Here is a 19,281-nt window from a genome sequence, read left to right on the forward strand (position 1 = left end):
CAGGGGGAAAATTTTGTGGAGTCCCACAGCCTTGTTGTTCACTTTGTCATTGGCAAATATGCCAGAATGGCTTGAATTTCTATTTTATCTAAAACCTTTTTCAACATATGTAAGCCTTAAGCCATCAAAAGGAGGTAAAACTTGCACTCGTTAGATGTCACTTATGAAATCTCCCCTTGCACGTGCAAGTTTAAACTGGTGAAAAAATGCTGCTAGAACTTTATAGGGTTTTTCCTCCCTTCTTCACTAATGAAGCTGCTGGATCTCATCTTGTTTCTTCTCTGGTCGCTTAGCCCCCATTCCATGAGCTGCTCTGTGACAATGCATGAAAGATATACTTTCCAATTACTGTATCACCTTACTGAGAAGAGCCAGCTGAATTTTTGTCGTGCAGCTAATAAAAGGTCCATGAACCTCTGTTCGAAAACAAAAGTGAGGATCCTAATCTCCTTTCTCAGCAAGTTCATCTTGACCCTGATTCAGAAAACACACAATTTGGGGTAGGGTGGAGGAAGGGTTGTGTGTGAAAATAATCCAACTTCAATAGGACACTTGAAGTTGATGCTTCTGTTTAAATGCCTTACTGCAGTGGTTTTCAACCAGTGTGGCATGGCGCCCTGAGGTGCCTTGAATAATGGTCAGGGGTGCCATGGGCAACACTGGCCTCCGTCCCTCTTTCCTTCCCTTCCCTTCCTCCTGATGCCCTCTTGCGTCTCTGCCTCTCAAAGGCTTGTATAGCTGTTTGTATAGAAATATACAAAGCTTGTATAGCTGGCTACAAGCTCTGTAGGTGAATGGTGCCTCTGGAGCTGGCCAGGGGGTGCAGGTTGCCAGGGGCTGAGGTGGCAAGAAAGTGGGCGAGGGAGTCCAGCCAGCCAGCGTGCCAGCCCTTGCTGTTGGGAATGGGCAGACAAGTCCTAGGCCCCTGTGGGGCAGTGTGAGGAGGCACCTCTCTTTGGGGCAAGGATGGCAGCTCAGAGACCAGGGGCGGCGGCAGCAGCTGCTCAGAGGACTCCCAAGGAGATGGGAGGAGGCTGATGGAACATTCCCCGAGGGAGGGTGTTCAAAAAAAGGGTGAGGGACTGCTAGCTCAGCAGGCAAGGGGTGGCATAACAGGGCTCCTGAGTCCCACAGGGGAGCTGCAGGAAGAATATAGTTGTTCAAGGGAGCTGTAGACTCAAAAAGGGTGAAAACCTCTGCCTTGCTGAATGGCCCATGTGTCAATTCTAATTGCCAAAAGGAGGAGAAAGAAAATTCCCTGTCCCTTCAGCAGTTGAGCAAGAAAGGAAGAATTTAGTCAAAGAAAGCTCCTGACCTAGCAATAAGGCTGCATACATACTGAATCCACTATCTCAAATTACAAGTTCCATGCTAAGTAACTGAATGGGCTGCCAGCATAGTATATCACTATTCTTACAAGCCACAGTACTGCTCACTTCTAAACAATACACGCTTCAGTTTTAACAGATGTAACCTTATATTAGTGAGCTGCATGTACTTAAAATTTAAAACGTACCTTCCTCCTTTAGTAGGCGGGACTCCGTTTCCTTCAGCCAATTAGAAGCTTTGTCTACATTAGAATTCAAATTGCTAGCCAACTTGGACATGGTTTCTTCAGCTAAAACATAAAACAAAAAGATGCAACCAATTAGGATCAAGGGTGTAATGGGAAGGGGTAACACCCCATTTAACACTTATTATAGGAAGGTAGAAACAATGGAAATTTGGGACAAGGGGTGGGCAGGAAACCACTACTTTCACCTGAAAAGGCAAGCCATTATTTAACAGTATATGTGCATGATGGCTGGTTCCTTATGAAGTGCTGGGCATTATATCTAACACTTCATTACTGGAGTGGACTGTTGTTGTTGTTGAAAAATCGCATCTGCATAGTGTGGGTCCTGCCAGAATGCTTATATTCACTAAATAATTTTGATGAATGACATTTCAGTATCATTCCCTGCAAAGGAGAACATTCCCTGACTGCTGAGATGATAGACGTTGAAACAACTGAAATGCCTTACCTTCAGCCCATGCCTTTCTCCTATAGATGTCCTCCACCATATCAGAAATCTTCTTAATAGCCGCTTGGATTCTACTTTGCATGTGATTAGACTGCTCATTGGATGCAAAGTGGCCTTTGATGCACGTGTTATCGGCAATACTTTCCATCACATCCATCCCCTTTCGGATTAATGGCTCCACGTTAATTCTGAAAAACTCAAAATACCTCTGGTAAGAGGCAAAATTATTTCCATGTTCGTCCAGCATGATGTGATTTTCAAACGTTTCACCAGCGGCAAAAATTTCATTTCTGTCCATGTTCTCTTCCCAGTCTGCCTCCGTTGGTGTTGTCACTTCTGTGGGTTCTTTTTCAGAAGGTTCTGTCTGAGCAGCAAAGTTTGCAGGCCTCTGGAGAAATTTGACTCCACAAAGGTCACACTGTGTTGGGTCAACGTCTGCTTTTTTGAAGACTCCCAGTGCCATATCCGGGGATTCTTGCTTTGAAGAGGAAATCCTTTTCCATCTAATGCAACAATAGACAAACAGGAAAAGGCCCCGCAGCTTCCGCTTGGCAGAAGCTTTTTGCTGTTGCTTCTGCTGCCTTATCGATGCTATATTGGCTAATGGGTCTTCTCTCTCTTCGATGTACATGTCCTTTTCAAGATCTATTTCTGCCTCTTCGAAATTCCTTGCCTGGCTCAGATATGCAAATCTGTCCAAGTCGGCAACCTCAAAGTAGATACCTCTGACAAGTTTGTTGTTCTCATACTTAGTAACCCTCGTTGCTTTAGCGTCCCACCTCCAACAACAGTCTGCTAAATACTCTGTATCTCGACAAAACAGCAGCTCCTTGAGGCCATCGACTACTTCTTTAACACTGGAAGTCTCACTCATCAGATCCACAATCTTAATCAATCTTTCGGGCACCTTGGAAGGGTAGTCCCTTTTCAGTTCTGCAAGGAATTCTCGGAGGGTGGGAAAAATTTTGGCTAAGAGATCTTTATATTTCCAACCAAGCACCTGATCAGCATTCACCAACATCACTAAGCAAAGCACCACAGTGCGCTCAGCTTCCCCAGACATGATGAAGCCAAGGTCACCAAAAGCATCAAAGAGTACATTGAACTTTTCATACCCACACAGAACATTGGCTAAATATCTCAGGTGAACCTTAAATTCCTTTATGGCTTGCTTCGTGTCCTGTGGCTTATACTCTTGTATGACAGAAAAGGTGAAGGCGTCTTTACATCGGTCCCCTCTTGCGAATAAATAGTCCCAGTAATGGAAGAGGGCAATATAACTCTTGGGGAGGCAGAGAGTCATGGTTTTGCAGAGGCGCATGAGGACAGCACAACACAGGATGAACTGAAATTCCAGCAAAGCCACAGTGTTTCCTATGCTTGGAATTAAAGGGTCAACGCATTTCTTCACCAAGACATTCATGAAACGATAAAAAAACCACCTGCACCGCTCAAGGTTTCTGTGAATGTAGAGTTGGTCCATGGATTCCTGCAAGAGTCTGATGAAACACAAGTATGTGCTCTCAGCATTGCCCGCATATTTATCAGGTAGCAGCATTCCATATCTGCCCTCTATGCCTTTGGATCTCCCTCTCCCCCTTTCATCCGCCATCTTCAGTTCTCTATTATAGTCATCTTCTTCTTTGGAAAGGAGTCTATCAAACTCTGCAGGGTAAGTGGAAGTAAAGGCAAAGACCTGCATCATTCTCAGCCACAGATCCGTCGATTCTCTCCTGTTCTGGGCCGTCTCATTTCTAAATTCGGACCGGATGCATTCTCTCAGAACCGCCCTGCAAGGATTAGAATTTTTATGGCTAAAGCAATAATGGCTCAGGATCTGTTTGCATACCACTGGATTTTCGGACACCATCCTCAGGTGGAAATGCTTGGGAAATATTGCATTGATAAGAGATTTGCACAGTGCATACTTATCAGTGGTCAACAGCTCATCAATGGCATTGGGTTCATGAAGCAAATCTTTTGGGAACACTTGCTTGGCTTCTAACAGAAGCCCATTTATTACAGCCAGGTGCATTTTACACCGAAATATAGATTTTATCTCGTGAAGTGACAGGGAGCTATGGAAGTCCTCACAGGTTTCATCCTCACACTTCAAGCCTGCAATAAACTTTGTGCAAATATTTGGGAAGCTCAGACCATGTAAATGGTGAATAATGGCAGTAAGCCTATTCAACAAATGTTTATTCAGTGCAAATTTCACCTCTTCCAGGCTTACACTGAGCTTATCACTTGTTCTCTTTTCTCTCTGTTTGTAATTCTCGGACAAATGTTCTAGAATACAGCCCGCTTCATTCTGGGAGAGCTGACAACTTTCCCCGTCTATCAGGACAATTCCAAAGTATTCAAAACACGACTTCACCATTTCCTTCTCGGCGTTGGTGCCTGCTTTTTTGAAAGCCTTGACCAGATTTAGGAGGGCTTCGATTCCATAGGATGTTAATCCCAAGATGGCCTCACTCTCGACATCACAGCTTGTTGCGCCAAACAGAGCTTCCACAGCCCCAGCATTGTGATTCACACGCAAAAACATCCCAGAGGCCTTCTCCAACATATAGAAGTCTTTCTCTAAAAGTCCTATCAAATAGGTAGCCTCTGCGCTACCAGACTTTTGGTCTGTTCGCTCAAACAGATCTAAGGCTTCGCTCAAGATGTCTCTCACGTTCTCCACCTTACAAATGCCTGCCACACTAAGGCGGGCCGCAGCAAGCAGACACGATGCTCGGAACTCTTTTTGGTTAGTGAGCTTGGCTGCTTCCAGTACAAAGCCATGTTGCATCATCAGCTTTGCGGCTTCTTCACCTTTGCCTTCCCTCTTCAGCAGGTCAGCAGCTTCAGCAAAGCATTTGTGCGTTTTCAAAAACACAAGCTGGTCTTCGGTGTCAAGGTGAGACAGCACCTCCTTCATTTCACTCATCTTGTTTGTGCGAAGGTACTTGGCAGCGGCTTCCAAGTAAAACTGGTTTGCTGTGTATGAAAGTTTGGAAATTGACAGTCCTTCTTTTCTCATCATCTTTTGATATCTGAAACAGACATATAAGAAGTAAACTTCAACAGGGAATTGGAAGTAGATGCACAACTTAACATCCATTGAGATGTTACCTAACACTGCTACAAGTTGTTCTAGAGACTCAGAGCTTAATGTGAAGCTGAGCCAGGTCTGAGCTAGCTGACAATATTTCCCATTTCCCTTTCTTCATATTACTGGTGTTTGGTTTTATTATTGGTGTATATTTTATATTATGGTTTATAGTCTGGCAAACAGTAATGAAATTGTCATGGCATTTGGCTAGTACAATCAGCTCATTGGTTGAGTGACTGAATGATTTTCAAAGCTGATTTAAAAACAAAAAAGTACTGGGCACTGTTTCTTTTTTTAAAAAAATAATCAGCACTTTTACTTTTCTATTAGATCTTTGTATATGCACTGTAGAAATGGCTTAAACCAGGGGTCCGCAAACTTTTTCAGCAGGGGGCCGGTCCACTGTCCTTCAGACCTTGTGGGGGGCTAGACTATATTTTGAAAAAAAATTATGAATGAATTCCTATGCCCCACAAATAACTCAGAGATGCATTTTAAATAAAAGGACACATTCTACTCATGTAAAAACACGCTGATTCCCGGACCGTCCGCGGGCCGGATTGAGAAGGCGCTTGGGCCAGATCCGGCCCCCAGGCCTTAGTTTGCCTACCCATGGCTTAAACTATCTTTTCCAAGTAAAGTGTTAACATTTTCACAGGCTATTTAGATATGCAGTTCTAAATGGGATGCATTGCAACCCAAGGACACAAATCAGCAATCTTTTCAAAAAAACTGGCAAGGCAGAAGAAATGCTATTTTTTTTAATGAAACAGGTTCTTGAAATACAGACCTTTCAACAGATTTTGCTGCTTCTTCATACAGCTCCTCGTGGCAACACATTTTAAGCGCTAGATCAAACTCTTGCATCTGCTCAAAACATCTGTATGCATCTTTGTAGTATTGTCCTCTTTTATAGTAATATGCCGCTTCTTTCACCTGTACGATGATGACACCACATGGATGCTTACATCAAGCATACAATAGCTGGCAACACCTCTCTAATTCTAGCAAATAGGGCTAGACTGACTGCAAGATGAAACAACTTGCTTATGCTAATAGACTAGCATCAAACATCAGATAGGAGTTTAGTTATCACCCAGAGTTCACTCAAGCACCACATATTTCAAGTGAATTAATACACATTCAGCAGCAAGTCACCAAGGGTACCACGACAAATGTAAAGGAAATCAAATCAGGTGCATGTGTGTGTGATCCAGCCCTATCTGTGACAAATTTCTCCCTTTTAACACTTCTCAGAATAGAAAGGAAATTGATTTGTCTGTCTTCATCACACAACAACACAAGGGCCAGCTTAAAGTATTTACTGGTTCCTAGACTTTCCAGACACTCTCTCTCTCCCACCCCCCATCTGCTTCTCCATGACTGACCTCAATTAAGTCTCACCCACTTAGGTAAAATTAAGGCTTCATACACCCATATATCCACACAACACACATATTCTGTAGGGGCAACCAGGTGTACACCAAGCTAGCTTTCATTTCTGCCTACCGACTATGCAAAAGTGAAGTAATATGAACAACAGAAAATATGAAATAAGAAACCTTTTGCATGCAGAGTAGCTGTAGGATAAAATATACTGACCCAAACAGCTCTCCTGAGTCAAATGTCACTTCCATTAACTGTTAAAATAGCTCTCAATGCAATGCTTTGATGAGCAGAGATAAATCAAATTGGATTTCTTACTCTCCCATAGTGAAATACTAAAGAGTCCCCCAATATAAACTGGACAACAAAAAAATAAAGAAGTGGGGAAACCACATTTACCTTTCCTAATTTTTCATAAAGTTGTGCACAAAGCTGGTACTCTTTGGCGTGGATTAGGCATTTGAGAGCCAAATTTGGTTCATCACATTCTAGGTAAGTTTTAGCCAGTTCCATATATTCCATTTGCTTCTCTCTGTTTTTATATATATATAGAGAGAGAAAAAATAAAACAAAGCAATCACATTTTGAAAATTAGGCAGCCAATTGATTCAAGGTATTTCATTCCATTAGCTATTTTAAAACATTAACAAACTGAGACAGAAACAGATTCCAACACGCGCTCTTCATGCAGCAAGAAATATAATGAACAGTGACTTCATTGCTCTAAAAGGGACCTCAAGTCTTCTTTTTGAATCAAGCCATGGTCTATGTTACATCTATCACAACTGTCTTTATTGGAAGCAAAAAGGAGTTAAGTAGTTATGACAAATTTGTTCCATTGGCTTCAAAAGGAAGCTCTAGATATGGAAAGAAGAAGAAGAGTTTGGATTTGATATCCCGCTTTATCACTACCTGAAGGAGTCTCAAAGCAGCTAACATTCTCCTTTCCCTTCCTCCCCCACAACAAACACTCTGTGAGGTGAGTGGGGCTGAGAGACTTCAGAGAAGTGTGACTGGCCCAAGGTCACCCAGCAGCTGCATGTGGAGGAGCTGAGACGCGAACCTGGTTCACCAGATTACGAGACTATCGCTCTTAACCACTACACCACACTGGCTCACACTGGTGCAAAAGAAAGGCCAGGCAGGAGAAAGTCTGATGGAGAAACTATGTGGAATGATAATTGTAGGAATGATAATTGAGGTGGTAGCAGCATCCTAAAGAGCTGGGTGTGCAACCTAGAGTAAGGCAAGATATTTACTTTTTATAGCATCTAAGATAGGAAGCATAATACTGCCACAGATTCCCTATCACCACCATGCCAATTCACAAGTCACAGCAAGCCGCAAATAATGATTTACCATGAGTACGAAGATTGTTCTTGTGACTCTCTACTAGCAAGTGCAAAGAACAAAGCAAGACTGAACCCTGAGATGCAAATCATGGTTTGCTTGGAGCGAAATGAAACAACCAATCTCTGGATCAAATTAACATTAAACCAAGGATTATGGCAGGCACAGTCAAACTCAGCCCTCCAGATGTTTTGGGACTACAATTCCCATCATCCCCGACCACTGGTCCTGTTAGCCAGGGATGATGGGAGTTGTAGTCCCAAAATAGGCCAAGTTTGCCTATGCCTGGATTATGGTTTGTTGCTTCTGTGCGCTTAAGTTGGGGGAGGGCAGGGTTTGCTGTAAACCAGCGTTTACAGTGATGCATCAACTGACCTTTAACCAAAAACTTTCAAACAGATTTATGTTTTTTATGTTTAGAAAACACTTACCTGGGGTTCATTTTCTTTGACTGTACTTTAAGCACAGCGTCATGTGCCAAGGCTAGTTTTTCCTTCTCGGTTGCTCCTCCTTTTTGATAGCATTTAGCAGCCACCTGAAATAGGAAAACAACATTTATCTAGAGCACTGGTTGTTTCACAGAGGAGCAGTGCTATCCACGCATTTGAATGGCAGACAACAGACCAAGCAGGCTTGCTAACTGTTGAGTGTGTTGTTGTTTTAAATCATCTCTTGCTCCTGTGCCTGTAACAGTATCTTGACATGCCGCTATCTGAGATATCAATGCTTCCCCAAAAAGCAGCGCTCCTAGAAGGCTTCACAAAATGCCCGAACAGATGCTTGTAGGAAGCCCGCAAGTGGATTGTTGCCCTTCTTCACTGTTGCTGCCCACCCCCAAAACAAAACTCAACATGGAGCTTCCATCTAGTCATCATAGCAAATAGCCACAGATAAACCTTCCCTCCATGAATTATCTGTTGAAAACCATCTAAGTGTTGGGGAGGCCACCAGGTGGAGTATTGGAAGATGGCCGACAATAACATCTCCCCGACCCACACGAGGTAATTAAGAGGCTGCTATGGGAAGTATGCAGTCTTCCCCCCCCCCCAAGGATATGGGGGGCTGCCTTGCCAGCGGTGGCCACAATGCACCCCCGGATTTGGGAGAAGAGGGTGTGCCGGTCACTTGGCTCAGCCCTCGGTGAAGTCAGCTCTTCCCGGACACTGTCTCCAATCTGCGCATGCTGGTTTGCTTTAACACGAAAATATAATTGGAAATATATAACTGGAAGATGTTAAAGCACATACGTCAAGCAAAGGTCGGGAGATAGGACTGCTGATTAATGGATCTCTGGGATCGGAGCGGCGGGCGAAGACAAATAAATCAAGAGATGAAGCGCCATTAAGAGATGGGTATGTCTGGAGCTAAGAAGGTGGGGTGGAGGAAAAAACTTTTATTTCTTTGTCTTATGAGTATAAATAACCCTCCACCCCAAAGAAAAAAGAACCGCCGTATTTTACTACACAAGCAGGAATCTAAAAACTGTGTGGGATGAATTAATGATGAATGAAGAGAGGATTGGTAAAGATCGGAGAATGGAAAAATTTTATGACGCAGTTTTAAAATGGCGTCTCGCAAGACAGGCTTGTTTAAGAAAGATGGGGGGAGGAGAACCAGCACTATTTGAAAGTGAACAATGTTTAGAATTTGATCTTTAACCTGGCAGAGCCCTCTAGGAGATATTTTACAAGCCTGGGAAAACTAAAGGGCAGACTGAATATAAACTTTCGAAGGAAGAGTGGAATGGCGGCTGTCCCTATGAGATATGACTTGTGGAGTGCGTAAAACCCACACAGACGATGTTTGTTTTTAACCTGCCTGTGAAGATTATCAGAGATCGCAAAGAAAGGAATATATGACAACAACAAGAAGATGAAGAAAGTAAAAAAGAGACTATCTGGACAGAACTGGATAGAACGGTTTAATTAAAGCAGTAATAGAAGTGATGTTTGGATTCTCATCCGGAGCTTGATGTATGGGTACCCCCAACAAAATTGAAAAATTTGGCTGTATAATTTGGAATTAATGTGATTTGAAATAATGTGATATGATTGGCCTGTTAATAAAAATTATGTTTTTTAAAAAAGAAAACCATCTAAGTGTTGGGGGTCACCGGGAGGAAGGACATGCCCCCTGGCAAATGACATATACATGCCAGCCCATCTCTCCCTTCTTCGTGCTGCTTGGGAGATCCATCAACCAACTTCCCGACATGCATCCGTGACTCATGTCTTGAGGCGATGAGCACACATTGACTTAGCAGAATCAATAACAGCAGAGCTAGGCTTGAGATGTGAGTACTAAGCTACTTTTATTATATACAAATCAGGACAAAGGAAACCAAGGCTCCTCTCTCTCTCTTCTTCCTCGGAAAGAAGGAATACAACAGTACAACAGAGTGGAACAGTGTAAAAACAACATCCACTCCCATGACTCCAACAGTGATGGAATGTAAACACAGACATGTGATGAAACAATCCCACATATCTGCACAACGGGGGAATGGAATTCCAACACTAAGCAGGTATCGCTCTTCACATCTTGCAGCAGTGAACTTCATGTTAATTATAAACTGCAGAAAGATGCAGAATCAGAGTTGGGAAAGGATTTGAAAGGTCATTTGACTCGTCCCACGCTTCAAGAGCCACTGCTGCTACAGCATCCATGAGAGGTGGCCATCCAGCCTCTACTTAAAAACCTCTAAGGAAAGATAGTCCACCATACTCTGAGGCCATCTGCTTCACTCTCAACCCAAACATTTGCCCAACCTTGGCTTAAGGCTTAAGCTGTAAATTGCAACATGCAATTAGTGTCTGTGCAAAGAAATCGAGCAACAAACTACGACAGAGTTAGATCCAAAGAAGTGTAAATGGAAGGAAAATAGCAACAAGCCCTGTTCCACAAACGTTGGCACAATGGCTTGATTTGGAGTTCACTCAGTTCTTTCTGTAGCAGGGCAGGCTTCTACAGCAAAGAAGAACAGCATCTTTGCATTTAGTTTCAATTCTTTCACACAACTCTGTAACCCTTGCCCTTCCATAAACATAAGTTGCCTTCTGCATCTGGAAAAGCACATCTGCATCCATTCCTAAATGTACATGCAAACCTCTCAAGAACATTGGTTAAAAAAAATATCTTAATATAAAATCCAAACTGCAAACAAAAAAGAAAACAGTTACAAAACACACTGCTTTTCTATATTAACCAATATATATAGAAAAGCACACCCAATATTTCAAGTGTACCAAAGGTAACCCAAAACAAGTTGAGCATGCTCTACAGCATTTGGTTAATTAAATTACTGGGTTAAAAAACAAAAGCAGCACTGGATCTAGCCTTAATTCTTAAGCATTTCTCAAAATTGTGCCAATTCAGCTATGACACACTGGTACATGACAACAAAGACAAAATGTGAAATTAGTTCCACAATTATCGGTCTACTTGCTATATAGTTTTCACTGAGTGACACTTTACCAATGAAAGCAACAAAAACAAGCCTTTGTGTTGCACTGCAAAAAAGTAAAAAAAGACCATTTTAAGTAAAGCAAACATTAACAGGGCATATAGACTTAAACACAGTAACTCAACAGGATTTGTAGGTGTCTTCCCAGCTGTGAGTTAGAGAGGCCACATCCATGGCATTTTGCCATGCCTCATCTGCAAAATTATTGAAAAGCATAAAAAAATTACTCAATTAAATGAAGTTCTGCCCCACCCTAGCAGAAGCCTCCCCCTCCCCCCAAGTTCTACAGGTACACAGGTTAGCATAATTCTAATCTGTATTGTTGTTTGCGTTTGTAATTTCACTTCTATGTTTCATTGCCAAGGTTAATGTATTTTTCCTAAAATGGCCTCCCTTTTAAGCAAGTCTGTGAATTTACCTTCCAACACTGATGCTTTGCATAATATTCTCCTTGCGCAATCCATTCTTCTGGAGTTGAGGTTTTAACAAACATGCTGTCATCAAAATCTAGGAGGCAAAACAAGGATGGAAGGAATTGTTGTTAAAATTCTTGTGACATCAGCTCAGCTCACTTTTAATTCAGTCATCTGAGCAGTTCTCTCGACTATAAGCCTGCTTTGGGGTGGAGAAAATGGGACGTTGGTTCCCCAACGCACATCCCCTTCTCAAAATGGCCCTCTGACAAAGCTAACTGTTGACCACAGATATAAATGTTCTTGGATATGTGACAGCCTTAGCCAATGCTTTCCTAGTATGTTGCAGTCAGCTGTGAGTTGGTTCCAAGGAACTCTTGAAGAGACAGAGATAAGAAGAAACCAGAGATATATTAGACACAGATCTTTTAAAGTCAGACTTCCCCAACCTGGTGTCTGCCAAATGTTGTGGAATTACAACTTCCATCATCCCTGACCTTTGGCCATATTGGATACTGCAGTTAAAAACAGGAAGGCTGTTTCAAGCTCATTAAACTAGCCCTGACATTACTGAAGTCATTGGGAATTTCCTAAAATGTAGGCAATAAAAAACATTTAAGCATAAATTTCTCCTTCCTTAATTATTTGCACCTTCTGTGCTAAAATCAAATGTTGATTATGAGAAAGTCTAGTTTGCAGAATTTTGTAGCATAGACCTTACCTTTATCTTCCTCTGTTTTGACAACCTGAACAAGTTCTCGCTTGATGAAATATCGAAATGCAGGTGCACGCCTGTCACTGTTTTCGTCAAAGATCCACAGATTGACTCTGGCCCTTGTAATAGCAGTATATAACTGCTTTAGCTCTCCATTAAGCATCTAGGAATACAATGTTGATATGTGCAAAAGACTATCATAAAGAGCAGTGCTGCAGCTAAATACATTTGGACTAATGTTTCATCAAGAGAAATCAGACTCTAGGACACCATGTTTGAAGACACGGAAATCAAAATAAATTTAATAGCGCAACCTAACATGCCATTAGACTGCCAAGCCAAGTGTGGCCTTTGGTTTAAACTCGCCTGTTTGGAATTCACTGCTTGTTTATAATACAAGTCTGAGAAATCAGCAGGTAATTTGGTGTGCATGTTCAAAACCTCATTACGGGCTTCAAGTTCACATATTAACTTGCCTGCCCAGGAAAGAAGGGCAATATATTGTAATGTTGTAGTTCTCTTGGACGCTAAGATACTTAAGTGAAACTTGAAATGTATTTTTATAAGCACAATTTGTATCCAATTTAAGACAATGGATGAAAGTTTAAAAATGCATTACAATGCAATATCTTCGGTTAGTCCTCAAAGATTGGGGTGTCAACTATTTAGAGATTCATATGTATTCTTTATTTATTCTCCAGGCTGATTAAAAGACAAAACGGACACAATTACTTGTTTAAAAATGGGGACATGATGATTGCTTCCGGTTTTATTTTGTAATCACCTTGTACATTTCTGGATTCAGAACAGGAAGTTTTCTTTGAGCATCAGCAAATTTCTCCAAGGGCGTTTCAATGACCATTTTGGTTTCTTCAGGTAAAGGAGAGGGAGGTTTGAAAGAAGAAATTATTTTCCATTCTTTGTAAGCCTAAGTGGGGAGGGGGAACAGAAAACCATAGCTATAATAGCACTACTGCACCCGGAAAGCTGTAACCAAGTTTTCAATTTTACTCGTGTTTGAAGTCAACCTCAGAAAGCAAAACAATCTTCAAATCAGTGAGCAAAATCACACAGTGCAAGGAAACAAAGAAACCTTCTGTCTCGGGCGAAAATCCCTTATCCAATCCCAGATATGAAAATGACTCCAGCTATAAGCTAAGTGGAACTTGTTTGTCAAGTGTTCCCAAAACAATTTACTTGGGGTCAATGTCTTCACTGGTCCTGAATATATTCTATAAATCAAGATGTGCTGATATTGCAAAAAACAACAACATTTAGTACAAACAAGCACATGTGATGGAAATCAAGCCAGCAGATAAAATAACATATTGTTATTAGCAGAAACAAAGGATGACAACTCAACCTAGCCTATTTGGGTTGTTCAGCTCTCCCCTAAAGAGAAATGAATGATATCCAGTCCCTCCCTCCCTCTCTATTTTTACATACCTCTGAATCTGTGAAAAAGTTGTAAAGGAGAACATCATCAAATTCCAAGCCTTTTGCTTCGTAAATTGTTAGCACAAGAGCTAAACTAAGTTCCTCAGGGATCTTTTCCTTTGCTATTTCATTTGCTACAAGAATCACCTACAATCAAAATGGGAAACATTAGATCACCAAAACCACAGCAACCCATGAAAATAATGCAACAAGGAGAAAGTTGCCTGAAGTTGAATCTAGGTCTTCAGATTCTGGTGATCGATAAGCCTAGACAGATCCTATCACTGAGAAGAATAGCCTCATTTAGGTGCCTAGGTTATCATAGTTATCCAGGAACAGTTTCCACACCTCCATCTGAAATTAGGGCTGTGGATTTTTCTTGAAGATTCAGACCTGGTGCCCATAATTTGCAAGTGCAATGTATTCTGATGCTCCCAAACAAATAAACAAGAAAAACAAGTGGTCTTCTCTATTAATACAGACATGCTTAGTTTTATTAACATTCTGAAAAGCTGTTCAAAGAACTCAAGACAGCACACTGTCATTTACAAGAGCGGAAACAGCAACGTTCTGTTCTGGTACAGAACATTATATGCTGAGAAAAGCCTACCTGATGCGCTCCAAACTCTATCGGCTGTGTTTTTCTTTTGTTGCCTCTCAGCAGAATTGCCAGATCGCTAACACTGCAAGATTCCAAGACGGTGGGTTTGGGCCCATCAAAGAGACCGGAATCCCTAGGAAGACGATCAAAGGATTCTGGGAAATAGTACTGAAGCAAGTCAACAACTCCCGAGGCCAAGTGGAGAATACCTGCAAACGATAATGAGCAGGTAGAATTGACCTATTAAATCTGTCTCTCGGGTGGGAAACAAAATAAAAGGGTAACAGAAAGAACAATATTAATCTTGAAAAGTTAGCAAATGCCTAGCTCAAAACCGCAGCTGGGACACAAAGCTGTTTTACAGCTATGGCTTAAAAGCTGCTTCATTGATGGTGGCCACATGAGGGGACAGAGAAGGACAGAACATGGTTGAGTCATATATCCTCCTTCCACATTTCTGATAAACTCGTGTTCATCAGAAAGGTGCACGGAAGTGGGTATCACGGAATCACCGTTTTAGACCCTAAGGAACCAACCCAAGTTGGTGCCAGTGCCCAATCCTGCACAGCAGCAGCTATGAGAATCAGTCACCAAAAGCCTCAACAGTTCTGTGAGAAGTCATGTAGGATTGATTTGGGTTGCATCTACGCCATACATTTAAAACAGTATTATACTACTTCAACAGTCATGAAGAATCTTTGTTAAGATTAAGGGTGCTGGCAACTGTCACTCTGTGATGTCAGCACCCTTAAAAAAACAAACTTATAGTCCTTGGGATTCTCCAAGACTATTAAAATAGTGTTTTAAATGCATGTTGTCCATGTGATCTTGGACTGGGGCCAACTTCCCGATCAGCCACGGCTTTACTGGGAGCAAAGATTCTCCACCTCTTTTCTGTGTTCAAGAAATGCTATACAGTAATCACAAGCCCACATTAGAGAACTGTTGCAATGATGGGTACGAGAAATCACACAGGTCAAATGGCAGAATTACAGGAAAATCCTCTGTAAAGCAGTGCTTCAGTATAAGACTGCAGAGGATATCTGTACAAGCTAAAATAAATTCTCATTCAGCCTGGAAATTATCGTTTTCATTCTAGATCAGTGGTTCTCAGTTAGCTAAGTACTGTGGACCCTGTTTTTCAAAAGCCAAGCCATAAACCCCCTACTTTTAAAAATGATATTTTTATGGTAGTTTTTGTTATATGAATGGTGTGGGTGGCTTACACAAACCCCTTGGGGTCCGCAGACCACCAATTGGGAACCACTGTTCTAGGCATAGCTGTCAACTTTTCCCTTTTCTTGCGAGGAATCCTATTCGGAATAAGGGAATTTCCCTTTAAAAAAGGGAAAGGTTGACAGCTATGGTTCTAGGTTGTTCAACCTGAATACTTTAAAGGAACTTTAGCTTAATGGAGTACAGCTATCCTCTCTTTTAAACCTCTGTCTCCTCAGCCCACCCCATGTAATGTATGTATATAGATTTAAGATTTTGATACCTGAATGAGATCTGTAGTTCTGATAAAGCTGGTATATCCGTTTTGGTTTTCTAACAATACTCTGTTTCTTGTCAGCAGAGTTTTTGCTGGCATAGTGGAAAAGTGATTTCAAGTCACTGAAACGAAAAGCAACTCCTTGCATAATGCTCTGTGCTGTGTCACCAGTCAGGAACATCGCATTCGGGTCATCAATGCATTTCATTAACAATGCTAGCTCTGCCTGGGTGAAATCCTGAATTTCGTCCCCATAAAGCTCATGGATGCACCATGGTAGATCATTGAGCTTTAAGAGTCTTTGAGACAATTTGTGCAAGACATCTTCTTCATCAAAATAATTTCCTTGTGATCTTATTTGTTGGTAAAGGACAAAGAGCTGATAAATTTCGCTACGGTCTTCTTTGAAGTCTGGGGACCTCTTCCGTCCTAGTTTTTTGTATTCCTCTTCTGTAAGTATGCCTTGGTGGCTGCTTAAAGCCTCAAAAGACCCTTTCAAGAAAGATTTTATTTCTTTCCAAACTAACGCTGGGTTGTAGGGACATTTGCCTTTTACCATTTTGGGCCAGATTTCATTAGCAAATATACCGTAAGTCACAAAGACTCGAGGATCACTCTCTCTAATATGGACTTCTGCAACCTTTTCATCCTCATCATAATCTACGCCAACGTCTTCCTCTTCCTCCTGCCAATTTGAGATGGCGAGATCTTCTTTAGTAGACCATCCAGCAGTGGTGCACTTAAGACTTCCGTCTTCATTTCTCAGAAAAAATGGTTCAGGCATAGAGGCATCAAGGAGCAGCAGCAATTGTCTGGATGTGAGGAAGAGAGGAAAGTTTTCGTCTTTAACATCCTGAAGTCGGTGAACATTTGGTTCAAGGGGCTTGAAATGACTAGTTGCCTTTGAAGACTTGCTAAGCTCTATGAAGTTCCTCTGAACTTCTTGGCACAGAACATGGTTTTTAGTAACAAAGATCTGATGCAAGTGTTCCAGTTTGTCAGTTTCTTCTGCAGCATGTTCCTCATCAGAGTCATACCCCAAATTCATTTCTGGGTCTCCTAGATTTGAACCCTGTTCATCTTCATCCTGCTCTTGCTCATCTGTACTTAGAGATGTTTCCAGTTCAAATGAATCAGTGGGGTCGCTGCCATCTTGCTTTTCACTGTCTTCCTCCTCAGTGCTGTTTTCAAAATGCATATTAAACTTCAATCTGTGCCACATCTGTCTGACCAGCAAGGGACCTCCTGCCAACTCAGCTTTCTCCCAGTAAGAATAAAACTTTTTCCAAAGCCTGTACAAGCAACAAGTAGTCTTCCCAGTTCCGCTCCGTCCAATTAAGATGATTGGCTCCAACGGTCTGGGGTTCAAGTCAATGACTGCGTATTCCAACTCGCCCACTCTGAAGGGGTATTCAACAGCAGTGGTCATGTCACTAATGATATTAAGTGCCATGTTAGTACTGAAACTGTGAAATTTCATGATGTTGTATTCCGTTTCCACCGCACTAGCTGGGGGAAAGTATTCAGGCAGGACATGATCTTTTAACTTTTCTGGCTTAGTATCTTCAACATATATGCGAGGAATGCGCTTTTGTATATTCAAGTTGGAAGAAATTGGAGTTGCATTGATACCTTTAAGCTTTTTCCTCAAAATACAGGACAGCCCACGATTGTATGCTTTACATATCCTTTCAACAGCAAGGTCAACAGCGGCACGGTCAGCAGCACGGTCGATAGCGCGGTCAATGGCTCGGTTGAGTTTGCAGTGATCAAGCACAATGTCCCATATCCTGATGATTTCTGTGTAAACCCTCCCAGTTTTTTCTGTGGGATGTGTGGAATTCTCATTCTCTATTATCTTTTCCGCAGCCTCGCTACAGCGAGGAGAAAAGTCTATGGCAAGCTCCCAAAGCAGCCTGGCCCCTTTGTCCAACTTCGCCTCGTAGAGCTGAATGTCACCTTTCAAATGTTTCAGCCTCTTTTGTAAACTTTTGGTCCATTCACCGTTTCCTAGCTGCTGAATTGCCAATACTACTTTCTTCTTCATATGGTGAGGGAAGCTTTTGTCTCCTAATTTCTTAAGCACCTCAGAGGTGCACTCAATTTCCCATGTCATATTATCAAAGTCCTGAAGGCACGTCTCAATTTCCTGAAGCTGTCGATTGGCTTCGGCGTCTTCTTCCTCTTCTGCTTTGGCCTCCTCAAGCTCATTCTGCATCTCCTCCACCAGTTCATCTTGGTCTGGGCAAGCATAGGCCTCATGGGCGCACGCCTGCCGATATTCACTCTTGTCATCTGCAATCCTAGTCATGGAAGGTGGCTGCTTTGGTACTTGGGGTGCCACTGAGTTCTCTTTTGTTGAGACTTCATTCAGTTCGAGTTTTTGGATTAACTGTGTGATTGCTTGGACAAGGCAATCTCGCAGAGTCAATGGCTTATTGGTATCTCTGAAAGATGAGCTTTGAACTCCAGCAACTTCTGCCTCTTCCTCTTCACGGGAAACACCACATAGATTATGTTCTGTGTCTGACGGGAGTCCTTCAGGCAGCATTTTGGATGACTGTGCAGCTGAAGAATGGGTTGAATTTTGGGGCTCTGACTTGCCGCAAGCCGAAGTGGATTTCAGTATTTTAGTTTGATGTCCTGCTGCGTCATGTCGGGACCTCTTCTTGTTCTCAGCCACAGCTTCATTCCAAGCTATAAGCATCGGGTCGGTCTTTTTTATTCTGTGACGCACATCTCTGCCAGATTTATTTTTTAAATTCAAGTTAATTTCAAACTTTGCAAGCAAGCCTAACATTTTCTTAACATGCTTTGTTAGGTTTTTCTGAAAAATAATGTGCATGACTGTGTCCCCATTCTTGTCTCGCCTATTGGGACTAAGATACGAAAATCTGGATGGATCTGAATCGTACAGTTCTAGAAGGAGACTCAATAAATGTAAGCCATTCTCATCTAGAGAGAGAGAAAAAACCAAAATATACAAAATTAAGTTTTGTATTTCCATTTGCACAAGCCACAGTAATATTTTACATTAAAGTTGATCCTTTTTATCCATACTGTACAATGCTCAAAGTGGTTCATAACCATCTCTGTTTCCATCCTTCAAGTTAACTTACTTCTAATGAGATGCTGCCTACCAGAAACAATAAAAATTTACTGGCCTGAGAGAAAGCTATGGAGGGCAGATATTTCATTCCAAGTAGAAGGAATTCTCCACAGCCTTGGAACAAGTTCAGAGTTCTGCAATCTCTTGACCTAGGGAGTGTTAGGTGACTTTTCTTTTTAATCCTTTTGACC

General features: G+C 41.9%; 1 protein-coding gene across 2 annotated transcripts in view; it reads right to left on the bottom strand.

Annotated features, from left to right (window-relative positions):
• TRANK1 (tetratricopeptide repeat and ankyrin repeat containing 1) overlaps nt 1-19,281 on the bottom strand; it is a 46,329-nt gene that overhangs the window by 1,247 nt on the left and 25,801 nt on the right. For both annotated transcript variants that reach the window (XM_083706227.1, XM_083706228.1), the window contains exons 13-23: nt 15,988-18,936; nt 14,499-14,698; nt 13,898-14,035; nt 13,236-13,379; nt 12,458-12,614; nt 11,742-11,830; nt 8,292-8,395; nt 6,910-7,042; nt 5,915-6,060; nt 2,025-5,065; nt 1,517-1,618 (exon numbers count right to left, since the gene is read on the bottom strand). In XM_083706227.1, the coding sequence (XP_083562353.1) occupies nt 1,517-1,618; nt 2,025-5,065; nt 5,915-6,060; nt 6,910-7,042; nt 8,292-8,395; nt 11,742-11,830; nt 12,458-12,614; nt 13,236-13,379; nt 13,898-14,035; nt 14,499-14,698; nt 15,988-18,936 (7,203 nt within the window). The remainder of the gene's footprint in view (nt 1-1,516; nt 1,619-2,024; nt 5,066-5,914; nt 6,061-6,909; nt 7,043-8,291; nt 8,396-11,741; nt 11,831-12,457; nt 12,615-13,235; nt 13,380-13,897; nt 14,036-14,498; nt 14,699-15,987; nt 18,937-19,281) is intronic.

The sequence above is a fragment of the Podarcis gaigeae genome (genome assembly GCF_964106915.1).
Source record: "Podarcis gaigeae genome assembly, chromosome: 12".
In the NCBI taxonomy this organism is placed as follows: domain Eukaryota; kingdom Metazoa; phylum Chordata; class Lepidosauria; order Squamata; family Lacertidae; genus Podarcis; species Podarcis gaigeae.